At 40.3% G+C, this 14,096-nt stretch overlaps 2 protein-coding genes across 6 annotated transcripts in view; one reads left to right on the top strand and one right to left on the bottom strand.

Moving 5' to 3' along the window:
* Window positions 1–615: 615 nt before the first annotated feature.
* The window catches only part of CSNK1G1 (casein kinase 1 gamma 1), a 156,417-nt gene continuing 142,936 nt past the window's right edge, over window positions 616–14,096 (top strand). For all 5 annotated transcript variants that reach the window (XM_061157346.1, XM_061157343.1, XM_061157344.1 and 2 more), the window contains exon 1: window positions 616–813. The gene's annotated coding sequence lies outside the window, so the exon portion shown is untranslated. The remainder of the gene's footprint in view (window positions 814–14,096) is intronic.
* On the bottom strand, window positions 3,379–5,306 carry LOC133067238 (NADH dehydrogenase [ubiquinone] 1 alpha subcomplex subunit 3-like). Its single transcript, XM_061158399.1, has one exon. It carries the CDS (start codon window positions 3,622–3,624, stop codon window positions 3,379–3,381), a length of 246 nt encoding a protein of 81 aa, XP_061014382.1. The 5' UTR covers window positions 3,625–5,306.

Genomic DNA, 14,096 nt, shown 5'->3' with positions numbered 1-14,096 from the left:
TTCCAGATCATACACAAGCAAGTGCAATCCTTAACAAAAGAAAAGATGGATGAAACTTTCTCACCATTGGGTTTCAGGGGCTTGTCACATGAAAACGAAGTCCATGAAAACGATTTTATAACGGAAGAGATTTAAAAGCCCAGTTGAAACATAACTGAAAATCCACAAGAGGGAGATGCTTGCTAAACCGCCAGAAAGTAACTCCCTGGAGGGACCTGAGAGAGCTTTAGGAGGAGTCAGTAGGTCCGCCCGGGATTCAGGGAGGGAGGAACAGGAGTAAACAGTGGCTGGAGGCTCGTAGGGGGAGTACAAGCGAGGGGAAAAGCAGAATTGGCTTCGTGACTTTGGCAGCGGAGCCGGTGCTCAGCCCAAGACCAGGAGCGAAGGTAAGAGTGTGTTACCCAAAAGGAGCACACGTTCCCAGTTACCTCCTGATCGTCCCAGAAGTAATGGGGGCGGTTGTCTTTGAAGGCGCTTCCGCTTAGCAACCCCACGCGGTTGCTAAGGAGGGGCGATGGCGGGGATGACCCGGAAGTGGTGTTGTCCATTTCTCACTGCCGGCTTTAAGTTTGTCCTATTGGGAGGGCCAGGGTGCTCTGCGCCCGGCCGAGGGTGGGGCCAGCGCTAGAGGTTCCGGATCGGCTTCAGCCGCCCCTTCGGCTCCTCGCCTTCCCCCTCCCCTCCCGCACCTCTCCTCCCTCCCTTTCCTGGGAAAGAGAGAAGGCTACGCTGCGGGTGGGTAGAGAAGCTGTCGGCGCCTCCGGGAGGGGACTCCGCCCGCCCCATCTGAGTCCCGGAGCACGGCCAGACCAGGTACTCGCTCCGTCTTCGTCGGGGTCCAGGAGGCTGGAGCCTGAGGGTGTGTGTGTATCTGGGGGCTTGTGGGGGAGCCCCCTTCTGCAAATCGCGGAGGGGAGCGCGGAGATACTGGGTGGGGCGGAGGCCGGCGTGTGTGACTGTTGAGGGTTGCGGAGGTGGAATGGAGGGTTGGGGGGTCACGGCTGACGGAGAGTTTCGGGCGGTCCGGTCGAGGTTGCGGAGGAGGCGCTCCCTCGGATACTGAAGACTTCGGCCGATGTGGACGGGGAGTTTGCCACCTGGAGGGTTATCTCTGAAAGAGGGGGGCATCCTCCGGGTCCAAAAGGAGAGCCTGGACCCTGGCGGGGTAGATGGGGCAATCTCACACTTCCATTGCCCGACTCTTCCGCCCACCTCGCTGGGACGGAGCCCGGCTTCGCGGGTTGTGGGGGTTGTGAGTCGGCTGGGCACCGCGGGGAGCCGCCCTTGGCAGAGCTAGGGCAGTGGGGTGGGTAAGGAGACCTCCCTCCTCTCAACTTCCGTGCGCTTCCCCCGCTTCTTCCTTCACTGCTCTCGAGCCCCGGTGTCTCTACAGGAGCGGTCCCTCACTCCCCAAGTGGTGCAGGCATCACAGAGTAAAAGAAAGAGGGTGGAACTGGGTTTGTTGCCCATAAATGATGTTTCGAATGTTTGGGAAGTGCCAGTCAACCAAGTCTCCCAGATCAGTAGTAAGTCTGGTCTGAATTTTAGAAAAGTGCAATCCTGAAAAGCACCAACCTATAGTCTAGTCTGGCATATCCTTGTTTGGTAGGTATGCGTGTTTATAACAAATAGACTTGGGGGACCTTCAAAACATAGAGGTCTAAGCGAGACATGTTGAGGCAAGCCTTTGCCAACATCTTTCTTACCTGCCAGCGAGCTTGCCCTAGTTTAAACGAAGCAGAAAGATCCTCTTCATTTATATTTCAATCAGAGACTGAATTGTAGGTTCTGTGTGGTTATAGATGTCTCAGAATAGATAAGTGAACGTTGAAAAAGAGAGAGAGACAAGGTTCCCTGCTTTTGCGCCTATCTCTTAATCTTTTAAGGAGATAATTGTGGTCAAGTGGAAGTATTGGCTTTGAGGTTAGGCAAATCTGGGATTGAACCAGGACTGCCTCTGGATAGTTGTTGACCTTGGGTTAAGTCATGGAACCTACCAGAGATTCAGTTTATTCATAAGTAACATAAGTTAGAATTCTAATCAGTTTTATAAAAGGGGGGGTTAATGTATTTAAATAACAGCTTTAAATGGAAGCACCTTCCAGTTGAAAGATGAATTATGATTAATCTTACACAGTCAGGTCAGCCCAGTTTTGTGGAATGAGGTTTGAGATAGGAGCAGAACTGGATAATATTCCAAATCATGTATACACAGCAGGACTTTCAGTAGCTTCTAGATACTGATCATAAGTAGCGTGAAACTCAGTTGTTAGTAGTTTCTTAAAACTCTGAAAAATAAAGCAGAATGTGTGCATTAACTGAAATGACCAAGAATGTTTCAGAGGTTTTTTTGTTTTTCAGATTTGTGATGTGTATAGTATGGATTGATAAGAAAAACATTGTAAAAGTAATGTATATAAATCTTAATTAACATCACATATCTTTGGAGAGAATTAAAATTGGGGCATAAAATAGAAGGTAGTTGTAATTTTAAAAATAAAATCAACACAAGTAGCATGACTCATCTTGGAGTTAAACTGTTAGCAAAACTTAGATTTTTTTGATATGTGTAATATATGTAAAATAAGTGAAATGGAATGAATTTCTGCCCTTAAGTCTTTGTGATGATGATGTAGAAATATATCTCAGAAACTTGAAATCTTTATGTTAATTTGTTTTGTAGACTTTAAAAGGATACAGTTAATTTGTAACCTGTTGTATGTCAGATTTTCAGCTCATATAGTTTGCTTTTTGATGTAACTTAAAGTTAGTAATTTTGGGGGGTTGGGGAGGTTATGCAGAGTGGCCTGCAGGATCTTAGTTCCCTGTGCCTGCGTGTTCAGTGGTGTCCGACTCTTTGCGAGCTCATGGACAGTAGCTCTCCAGACTCTGTCCATGGGATTCTCCAGGCAAGAATGCTGGAATTGTTTGCCATTGCCTCCTCCAGAGATCTTCCCGACCCAGGGATTGAACTCCCATGTCTCCTGTGTTAGCAGGCAGCTTCTTAATGACTGAGCCACCTGGAAAGCCTTTAGTTCCCTGACCGGGAATCAAACTTCGATCCCTGCAGTAAAGCACAAAGTCCTAACTACGGGATCACCAGGGAATTACTGGTAATTTTTAAATTACTGGTAATATTTAAATGTACTTTATACTCAAAAGATAAATAACTTGCTTTAATAATAGTTTTTTGTGTGTGTGAAAAGTGGTTATAAAATGTGTAATTCAATATTACTTTTTAGAGAAGTTTATAGGTTTTCCATAATTTTGAGAGAATTTTCAAATGTATTTCTTCTTTGTGTTTTTCTTTTTTTTTTTGGTTTTCACGCATTTATTGGGGCCATCGGGGCGGAGGCTGCTCCCTGTCAACCGAGGCGCTCACAGTCTCTTCAGGCTCGGTCCCTGGGGGTCCTGGGGGTGGCTGGGCACGTCGGGCATGTTCCCGTCGTCTTGGAGGGGCACTGGGTAGTTGCAGGGTGTGGCCCGGTTGATCATGAGCGGGTACTTGGTGTAGGGGCTGAGTGTGGGCAGGATTACAGCGAGGCCCACAATGGCGAAGGATGCCACTAGCACCAGTTCCTTGGCCCAGACATTCTTGAGGAAGGCTGCGACTCTCTCAGCCATCTTGGTCGCGGCGGTGACAGCCTTTGTGTTTTTCTTAAACAAAGTTGAACTTTTTTTTTTTAAATAAAACTGTCCAGCTATGTTGCATACTCATTGAGGTAGAAATACTGTTTTAAATTTTATCCATCACTGCAGCTACATAATAGGCACCTAATAGATATTGGTCAAATTGATAACTGGATGGATATATTTTAAATTATTGATGATATACTTATACTATTTTTTAAAGAATTGAAATTATGTTTTTACTATAGTCGTAGACTTTTTATAAGGTTATTCAACTTTCAAATGGCTTTTCTGAGATTGTAAAGTCTTTATATGTAAGCATTTAACGGTTTTCCTGGATCATTATTTTTCAACATCTTTTGAATCTTAAAGTTGAGACCATATTATATTGCTTTGGTAAAGCCATGAGAAGCTCTCATTTTTTCCTCTATCTTCTCATAAAACTTAAGTAATTTATTTTGGTGTAAGACATAGGATACTAGCTGTTAAAAGATATATCAGAAATGTGGGCAGTAATAGAGACTGTTACATATGATACTTTTCTCAATGACCTTTTCCACTTAAACAACGTATGTGGCCATTCCACGAATCTTTGCAGTTGTCAGTTATGGAATTTGCTTGTCAGGAAATCTAAAAATGACTAAACCTTCCTTTAACGTCTGTCTCTTGGATGATCTCAGAAAGCCTTAGGAAAGATTGGGAAGGTTTATATAGCATACTAGCATATATAATGAACAAAGTACAGTTAACTTTATTGGTATTGCCAAACCAGAAGTGAATTACTGTGGAAATGTTTCAGAAATGCCAGGCAATGCTTTACTCAAATCAAATGAGTATTCTTCCAGAGCTTGTTTCTATTTTAGAGCTTATTTCTTTTTGGAGCTATGATTTGGTCTCTAGTAAAGATAAATAATCATCGTATCCAGAAAAAAAAGCTGATATCATAGACAGACTTTATTCTCACCAGTCTTGATAGAAACTGCTTCAGTGGCTTCAGAAAACTGAAAGTAGGTTTTCATGAAAGAACTTTAGAATTTGTGGAATGATAGTTTTTCTCTATTTAACATCTAACTTGTCTCTACTCATTTCTGCCCAATATAGAAGCTGGGAAGAAAAAAAAGAATGAATTTACTTCAGAATTAGCATTTTATGTTTTGTAGGTTAATTATTTGGAGAGCTATATTGGATTTTGACATTATTGAGATTGTGTTCAAGATGGACTCAGGGAAAAAAAAATTAAAAGAGATGCCATCTGTTTCAGATTCCTATTCCCTCACCCCTTCATGTTTTGTGGCTTTGAATTCATCATATTTTTTCTCAAAAATCAAAACCCTCAGTAGATTTAAGTTATATAATTTCAGTTGTGTCAGTGAAAATGTAGCTAAAAGAACTTGCATTTTATATTGAGTTACACAGAAAGATCTCAGATGTTGGTTAAAAGTAATTGTTATTTCACACTGTCTGAACATGATATACCTTCATACATCTTTGTTATCATTTGCTTAATAAACCATTCTTGTCATTACTGCTTGCCACTTATGGGTGGAAGCTGCTAAAAAAGTGGATTATGGAGATGTAGAATAAATCGTTTTTTCCCTATATTACAACTGGAAGAGAAGCTTCTTCTAGAAGAAGATTTTTTAATTTACTGATGAATCCACTTAAACTTACTCTTTCTTTCTTTATTTATTTTCCATCTTTGGGCCTCACCTCCTGACATGTAGGATCTTTTTTTTTTTTAACTAACCAGGGATCGAACCCAAGCCCCCTGCATTGGAAGCATGGAGTCTTAGCCACTGGATTACCAGGGACATCCCTAAATTTATTCTTTTAGTAGTGAGTTTTGCCTTGTTGTTTAGTTGCTGAGTAGTGACCAACTCTGCGACTCCATGGATTGTAACCTGCCAGGCTCCTCTGTCTGTAGGATTTCCCAGGCAAGAATACTGGATTGGGTTGCCATTTCCTACTCCAAGGGATCTTCCTGGCCCAGGGATTAATCCCATGCCTCCTGTGTCTTCTGCATTGGCAGGTGAATTCTATACCACTGGGCCACCTGGGAAGCCCATAGGGATGTCCAATTGTTTTATTAAAATATTTTCTATCCTAAAATGTTAGTATGGTAGTTTTTTTAAAAGACTTTAATCATTTATTTTTGGCCACATGGCATGGGAGATTTTAGTTCCTCTACCAGGGATTGAACCCACACCCCCTGCAGTAGAAGGTTGGAATCATAACTGCTGGACCACTGGGGAAGTCCCAAGACTTTATTTTTTAGAGCAGTTTTAGGTTCACAGCAAAGTTTAGAGGAAGGTACAGAGATTTCCTATCCACTGTCTGTTCCCACACATGCATAGCCTCCCCCATTATCAATATTCTCTACCCAAGTAGTACATTTGTTATAACTGTGAACCTACATTGACACATAATCTCCCAAAGTCCATAGTTTAATTTAGGGTTGATTCTTTGTACATACTATGGGTTTGGAAATGTGTAGTAACATTTATTCATTGTAATAATATACAGAGTATTTTCAATGCCTAAAAAGCCTCTGTACTCTGCCAATTTATCCCTCCCACCACCCTAATTCTTGGGTAGTTTTTTCTTTTTTAGAAATAAAATGAATAAAATAATTCCTGGGGGTGGTTTTGAAATGAGATTTTTCTAACATTTTGAGATATAATTGTTCAGTCTTGAGTTTCCATTTCAAAGATTGATGCTGGGTCATTAGGTGTTAATTGACAGGTGCTGTAATTCTTTGAGATATGTAATGGGGCATTAGGAAACGTGAACTAAATGTGGTACTTTCCACATAGCAATTGCAGGTGGTAAGGAGGATTGATAGGAGATCTGAATTCAGGAGTTTTGAACTATCAGTAAAGTTAAGGTCTTTTGCCACTTGCATTTTATTGTCGTGCAGGTTTCGGCTGTACAGATTTCTCTTTGGCTGTCCTCTCCTGTGTCATCTTCCTATTACAGTTGTTGAAGGCCATCCAGAAACTTGAGCTGGCAAAGTCTGAGTAGGAAGAGACATCATAGGTACTGCTATAGTTGCCTGATACTTCAAATTCGGATTCAGAGTGGAAATAACTGTTTTGAAAGTAATGCTGTCCTGACGCACTATTTCTCACATAGCTCAAGTACTAATTGTTAGAATCCTCTTTCAGTTGGCTTTTTAACTGTCCTGTCCTGGTTTTCTAGGACACCTATTTTCCAAAATGCTTTAACCTTAAATTGGTATTGTGACATCCAAATATTTCAGTAATCTAGAGTATGATGCAGAAAATGTTTAAAAACTCCATGCTTGATGGATTTTGTTTTCTTTTTCACCTAGTTCAATAAAAACAGACATGAGGAACATTCTGTTTGTGTGATAGCACTTAGGTTTTCCAAAGATAGATGCTCTCCCAATCAATCAATACATAAGCTCGTTTTGCCTTTAATGGGATCCATCTGGTTAATGCTTATGTTTCTTGAGTTTCATAGATTATGGAATCATAAAGTAAAAGAAAACTTGGAAATGGTCGAGTTAGACTTTCTCATTTTACAGCTGAGATTACTTAAGTATAGAGAGACTGAGACTTGATCTAGATTGTATAGCTGATGAATCACACTGGAACCCAAGTCTCCTGACTTCTATTCCAGTTGTTTCTGATATAATATACCAGTTCATTCACTTAATGAGGATAAACAATTTTATAAGAAGTAAAATTTCCAAGAAATTTAAGTAGACTGTAATTCAACTAAATTATTTAGTTGAAATCCTAAATTAGTTAATTTATGAAGTGTTGAGTTAGTATTTTTAAATACTAGGTGTCACTGGATCTTTAGTTAAGAGCAAATTTGTTACTTTTCATATTCTAGATAGAAATCAACCAGTTCAAAAATAATGAAGATATTATAGCCTATATTTAGCAAGCACATATTTGACTGCATTAAAAAGAATCTTAATGTATTTTTTTCTTTGCACAGTGGAGATAATCTGTTAATATTTAATGTTGTAAAGCAACAGTGGAGTTCTACTTTATGTAGAGGTATATTTATAAAACTAGAGTGGAGTGTTATGTAAAACTGAAAGTACAGATTAATTTAATATGCATCTGGTGAATTCAGGGCTTGAAGGATGCACATCTGTTGAGAAAACAAATCATAGAACTATTCAGAGCTTCAGCATCTTTAAATATGTGGGCTTTGATTCTCTTTAACTGTTTTGAAACAGTCTTTAATGGATTTAGAAAAGGCCATTTGCTCTAAGGAAGCAACTGTGAAGCCATTTATGATGCTATTAATCATTTTATTATTCTCAGCAACATTTTGATACATTAGTGTTTTTTTCAGTTTATTTATTGGGGGAGGAAGGAGTTAAATGACTCACAGTAACAAAAGGAGTTTGTTGCAGAACTGTATTTAAAAAAAGAGGGAGTATAGTTTCCTGAACTGGATAGAGTAGAAGTATTTAAGGCTCTGAATTTCAATTTGAATGCACAATTGGTGAGGAAACACACTGAGTTCCTACTGTATATTATCACCATACTAGTATTGTAGTTAAGATGGAACTTCAAGATATAATCATTGATCAAGCTTGAGAATGAATTTAAAATGAAAGGTGGAGAGTAACATGGTTTCATATGTAACTAAGTGCAAACTTGATACACTCTAATAGCACTATCGGAATTTGGGGGGGGCGGGCAGAAAATTCAGTGAGCATTCATTAATTCTGATGGGAAGAAGATTGAAGGTAAAGTAGGGATCTCAATTTTGCTGCTTATTATAATCACATGGGGACTCTTGTCCCAGGATCAGTTGAACCAGAATCTCAGGGGTGGGACATTCATAGCTTTTTGTTTTGGGGCCTCACCATGTACCTTGTGGGGTCTTAGTTCCCTGACCAGGGATTGAACCTGTGCCCCTGTCCTGCACACTGGACTGCCAGAGAATTCCCCTACTCTGAATATAAACATATTCTCCTAGTTTTTAAAATCCTCCCCAAGATGTTTGTAATGTGCAGGAGGTGTTGAGAACCACAGGCTTTAAGGATGGGTGTGATTTGGATAGTCAGGAAAGTATTTGGGGGCAGCAGAGTTATAGCAGGGTCAGGAGAATTGGGCACACCCTGTAAAACTAATGAAAGTTGTATACTCTTTTTAGGTAGTAGGGAGAAATAAGATTAAGGAGGCAGAACGAAAGTATGAAAACGTTAGTCACTTAGTCTTGTCTGACTCTTTTCGAGCCCTTGGACTGTAGCCCGCCAGGCACTTCTGTCCAAGGAATTCTCCAGGCAAGAATACTGGAGTGGGTTGCCATTTACTCCTCGAGGGGAATCTTCTCAACCCAGGGATTGAACCTGGGTCTCCCGCATTGCAGGCAAATTCTTTAACCACCTGAACCATCAGGGAAGCCCTTAAGGAAGCAGAAGGGTCATATTTTAAGCAGTTCTTCTCAAAGTGTGATTCCTCACTCAACAGCCTCAGAATCATCTGGAAATTCATTATGAAGCAAATTCTGAGGCTCTGCTCAATACTTGCTGAATTGGAAACTTCAGGAGTAGATTCCAGCAATATATTTTTAACAAGCAATCCATATGATTCCGATGTACACTAGAGTTTGAGAAGAGCAGTTAACAGGCTGATGAAAGGCAGAGAATATTAGATTGGATGTCATAATAAGTAGTGACCCATTGAAGGTTTTTTCAGCTGGGGAGTAACAGGATGTATTTCTATATATGCAAGGTAAATCTGATTATGATGTGCAGTATCCTTTGGACTGCTAAAAGAGGAATGAGGAAAGCCAGTTGAGGAGGTACAGACATAATCTAGTGGATATAATCTAGCAGTGACAGCCTGTCCTAGGAAAATCTTAGTGAAAACAGAACAGTAATAATAGTGTTGGCAGTTTAGTGTTTGTTATATGATAGGAATTTGCTAAATGCTTTGGACACATTCTCACAGCAAGCCTCTGAAGTGTGACTCTTATTCCTATTATACAGATCAGAAAGTGAGGCAAAAAAAGGAAGGTTACCACCAACTTTCACACTGTTGATGAGTGGGAGACACAGCATGTCAAGCTCAAGTACTTGTGCCTCTTGAAGAAAAAACTTACAGTACCTGGAAACTAACTGGAGATCAGGAGATAAACAAGACTCGGAAAAGTTTCAGTCCTTGGTGACATATAGCAAGGGGAAGTGACTGTCAGAAGGGAAATAGTCCTTGTAGTGAGTACTGGCCAAGTCATTTAGCCCATTTGAAACTATATTGTAAAAGTTATCATGAGAAATAATGGAAATTTTTGTATTGTGCTTTTTAAGTATAAAGGCTAAAGTAACTTGGGATAGCTGAGTTTCTGAGTTTTGTTTGGTCTTTTTGCTCATGGTGAATAAGTTTAAAACCTTATTGAACTTTCAAAAAATACCTTTTAGATTTTAGTGTAGATAAATCTTTGAGTAAATTATACCTGAGAAGCTTTCTGTAATACCACTCTTCTCTTTCTAGAGAAATATTGTGATTTAGGAAAAGGTTAGGAGCATCTTCAGATAGTTTAAGAAATATTTGTGTTATTTTGTTTTAGTTGGGAAGCAGTAAATATTGATAGTAAAATAACTTGACATGTTTGAGTACTTGTTTTCATAAAAGGTTATCAGTTCTGCTCTAACACCTTATTCATTGAGATAAAATTGACATAAAATCAGCCATTTTAAAGTGCACAGTTTGGTGGCATTTGCTACATTCACAGTGTTGTGCAACCATAACATTTATATAGTTTCAAAACATTTTCATCATTCCAAAAGGAAAATTCCCAAACCTGTTAAGCAGTTACTCCCTGTTCCTCTCTCCCTACAGCCGCTGGCAAACACTCATCTGTTTCCTACCTCTATGGATTTACCTAGTTTGGGTATTTCATGTAAATAGGATCATACAGTATGTTACCTTTTGTATCTGCTTCTTTCACTTAGCATAACTCTTTCTAGATCCATCTGTGTTGTAGCATGTATCAGCACTTCATTTCTTTCTATGACTGAATGATATTCCATTGTATGGATATACCATATTTGTTTATCCATTCATCAGTTGATAGGTGTTTTGGTTGTTTTTACCTTTTGGTTATTGTGAATAGCTCCTATGAATGCTGACATACAAGTTTTTGTTTAAATACCTGTTTTCTGTTCTTTGGGATAGGTTCCTAGGAATGGAATTACTCGGTCGTATGGTAATCTTGGAAGAGCCCCTGGTGGAGGGCACAGCAACCCACTCCAATATTCTTGCAGAATTCCATGGACAGAGCAGCCCGGTGGGCTACAGTCCATGGGGTGGTAAAGAGTCAGACATGACTGGAGCAGCCTAGCACACAAACATGCGTGATAATCCTACTTTTTGTTTTTTGAGGAACCACCACCTGTTTTGTAGTGACTGCACCATTTTACATTCTCACCGACAATGTCCGAGGGTTCTAATTTCTCTGTATCCTCACTGAAGTTTGCCATTTTATTTATTTATGCTTCATCATGCAACTTGCAGGATCTTAGTTCCCCGCCTAGGGATTGAACCTGGAGCTATGGTGGTGAAAGGGTTGAGTCTTAACCACTGGACTGCCAGGGAGTTCCCTGTTTATTTTTTAATTATAGCCATCCTAGTGGGTATAGGTATCTCACTGTGATTTTGATTTGCATTTCCCTCATGGGAGAAGGAAATGGCAACCCACTCCAGTGTTCTTGCCTGGAGAATCCCAGGGACGGCGGAGCCTGATGGGCTGCCGTCTATGGGGTCACACAGAGTCAGACACGACTGAAGTGACTTAGCAGCAGCAGCAGCATGGCTAATGATGTTGAGTGTATTTTTAGTGCCCATTAGCCAGTTGTGTATCTTTTCTGGTCTATGTAAGTCCTTTGCCAATTTTTTTTTGGTAGAGTTTACATTTTGCTTGTTTATTGTTGCTGTTCAGCTGCTCAGTCATGGCCGACTCTTTGTGACTCTGTGGTCTGCAGCATGCCAGGTCTCCCTGTCCTTCACTACTTTCCGGAGTTTGCTCATTTCATGTCCATTAAGTCAGTGATGCCATCTAACCATCTTGGCCTCTCTCATCCCCTTCTTCTGCCTTGAATCTTTTCTAGCATGATGGTTTTTTCCATCGAGTCAACTCTTCGCATCAGGTGGCCAAAATATTGGACCATCAGCTTCAGCATCAGTCCTTCCAGTGAATATTCAGAGTTGATTTCCTTTAGGATTGACTGGATTTTTTCTCCTTGCAGTCCAAGGGACTCTCAAGAGTCTTCTCCAGCATAACAGTTTGAAGGCATAATTCTTCGGCACTCAGCCTTCTTTGTGGTCCATCTCTCACATCCGTACATGACTACTGGAAAAACCATAGCTTTGACTAGCTGGACCTTTGTTGGCAAAGTAATGTCTCTGCTTTTCAATATACTGTCTAGGTTTGTAATAGCTTTTCTTCCAAGGAGCAAGCGTCTTTTAATTTCATGGCTGCAGTCACCAACTGCAGTGATTTTGAAGCCCAAGAAAATAAAGTCTCTCACTGTTTCCACTTTTTCCTTCATCTATTTGCCATAAAGTGATGGGACCAGATGCCATGATCTCAGTTTTTTCAGTGTTGAGTTTTAAGCCAACTTTTTCACTCTCCTCTTTCACTTTCATCAAGAGGCTCTTTAATTCCTCTTCGCTTTCTACCATAAGGGTGGTGTCATCTGCATATCTGAGGTTACTGATATTTCTCCCCTCAGTCTTGATTCCAGCTTGAGGTTCATCCAGTCTGGAATTTTGCATGATGTGCTCTGCATATGAGTTAAATAAGCAGGGTGACCATATACAGCCTTGACATACTTCTTTCCTGATTTTGAGCCAGTCTGTTGTTCCATGTCCAATTGTAACTGTTACTTCTTGACCTGTATACACATTTCTCAGGAGGCAGATAACGTGGTCTGGTATTCCCATCTCTTTAAGAATTTTCCAGTTTGTTGTGATCCACACAGTCAAACGCTTTAGCACAGTCCATGAAGTAGAAGTATATGTTTGTCTGGAATTTTCTTGCTTTTTCTGTGATCCAGTGGATGTTGGCAGTTTGATTTCTGGTTCCTCTGCCTTTTCTAAATCCGGCTTGTAAATCTGGAAGTTCTCGGTTCACGTACTGTTACTGTTCACTTGTTTATATAATTGGTCATAGTTCACATTTTAAGTAATTACTAATCAAATAGCACTCTTTTCGTCAATCTGTCATATTTCCTAAGTGACTGCTGCTCACATTCACATAATGGTTCCTTCACTGCCTTTCCTTGCTTTAAAGAAATATTGTGGTAAAATATATATAATAAATTTCTATATAAGAATTCTTGTTTCTTTGCATGCCACATAATCTTTTGTACATTTTGGATATTGTGTATTGACTTTAGACATCAGATTCCTCCCCTCCTCAGGGTTTTTTGTTGCTTCTTATTGTGGGTTATTATTAATTTCACTGTTGTTTGTGTAGTGTCTTTTCTAAACTATTTTTGTTATGTGTGTATTCTTTGTCATGTGTGGTTATTGAAGTCTATGTTCCATTAACCTTGCGATCAACTAGTATTTTGACCCAGTTCCCTTGAACACCTGGAGACCATAAAAGTATAAAAGAAAAAGAAAAAATTACTGTCCTACTTTTAGTTGGATGGTTCTGTGTTTGGGTACTCTAGTGCTTAGCTGGGCTATTTACAACCCTGCCTTAACGTTTATTTCCTATTTGGATGGGGCCTAAAGGTCAGCTAGAGGTGAAAAAGTCTAGGGTCTTCTTAGACCTTTTCTGTGTGTGCGTTCAGCCTTGGGACTACGTGTGGACTTCTAGATTCCTTGTTATATATGAGAATTTACAAAGCTCGTTTCTCCCAATGTATCTCCTTTCTCAAGCTATCACTTGCCAGGCTTTTAGCTCTCTATGTGTTATCCTGCCTATTTTCCCCTCCTCTAGGCTGCTTGCCCTGGGAGTGCTCCAAGTCAGGCAGGACAAAAGCATCTTCTTGTGCCAGTTTTTGAGGAAGTTGCCAGGCAGGTCATAGCGTTCAGTCACAGTTCTTTGAAAATGAGGTTTGTGTTGCTCCCTTGGCACTATTAGCCTTCAACAGGTGTGCGGCTGCCATCCTTACTGCCTTTGTTGCACTGGCGAGTGGGGGGGAATGGTAGGTAGGCAATTAGAAACACCATATTGCTCTCTCACTTCAGTGCAGGAGCTTCTTTCTTTGCTGAGCTTTCTTGGTTGTTGTAATTTTTATTAGATTACACAGGTCTGCAAAAGTTAATTCTGACTTTTTTCCAGCCTGTGTGTGTGTATACACATGTGTATGTATATGCAGTGGATGGAGCCCTGGAGTTCCCTACTGTGTCCGTTACAGTTTTGTCCTTCCCTTGCTGCCCTCCTTTTTCTTCCCACTGAACCTTTTCAAAGCATCTAACTTAAATTTTTACAGTATTTTTTTTCAAGAACTACAGCATATA

The sequence above is a fragment of the Dama dama genome, chromosome 12 (assembly GCF_033118175.1).
Source record: "Dama dama isolate Ldn47 chromosome 12, ASM3311817v1, whole genome shotgun sequence".
Classification (NCBI taxonomy): domain Eukaryota; kingdom Metazoa; phylum Chordata; class Mammalia; order Artiodactyla; family Cervidae; genus Dama; species Dama dama.
Note: the sequence above shows the minus strand (reverse complement) of the source record. Positions and strands in the feature narration are given on the sequence as shown.

Bases quoted from the DNA above. Each gene is read 5' to 3' on its own strand.
- LOC133067238 (XM_061158399.1), bottom strand. From the start codon at position 3,624: ATGGCTGAGAGAGTCGCAGCCTTCCTCAAGAATGTCTGGGCCAAGGAA.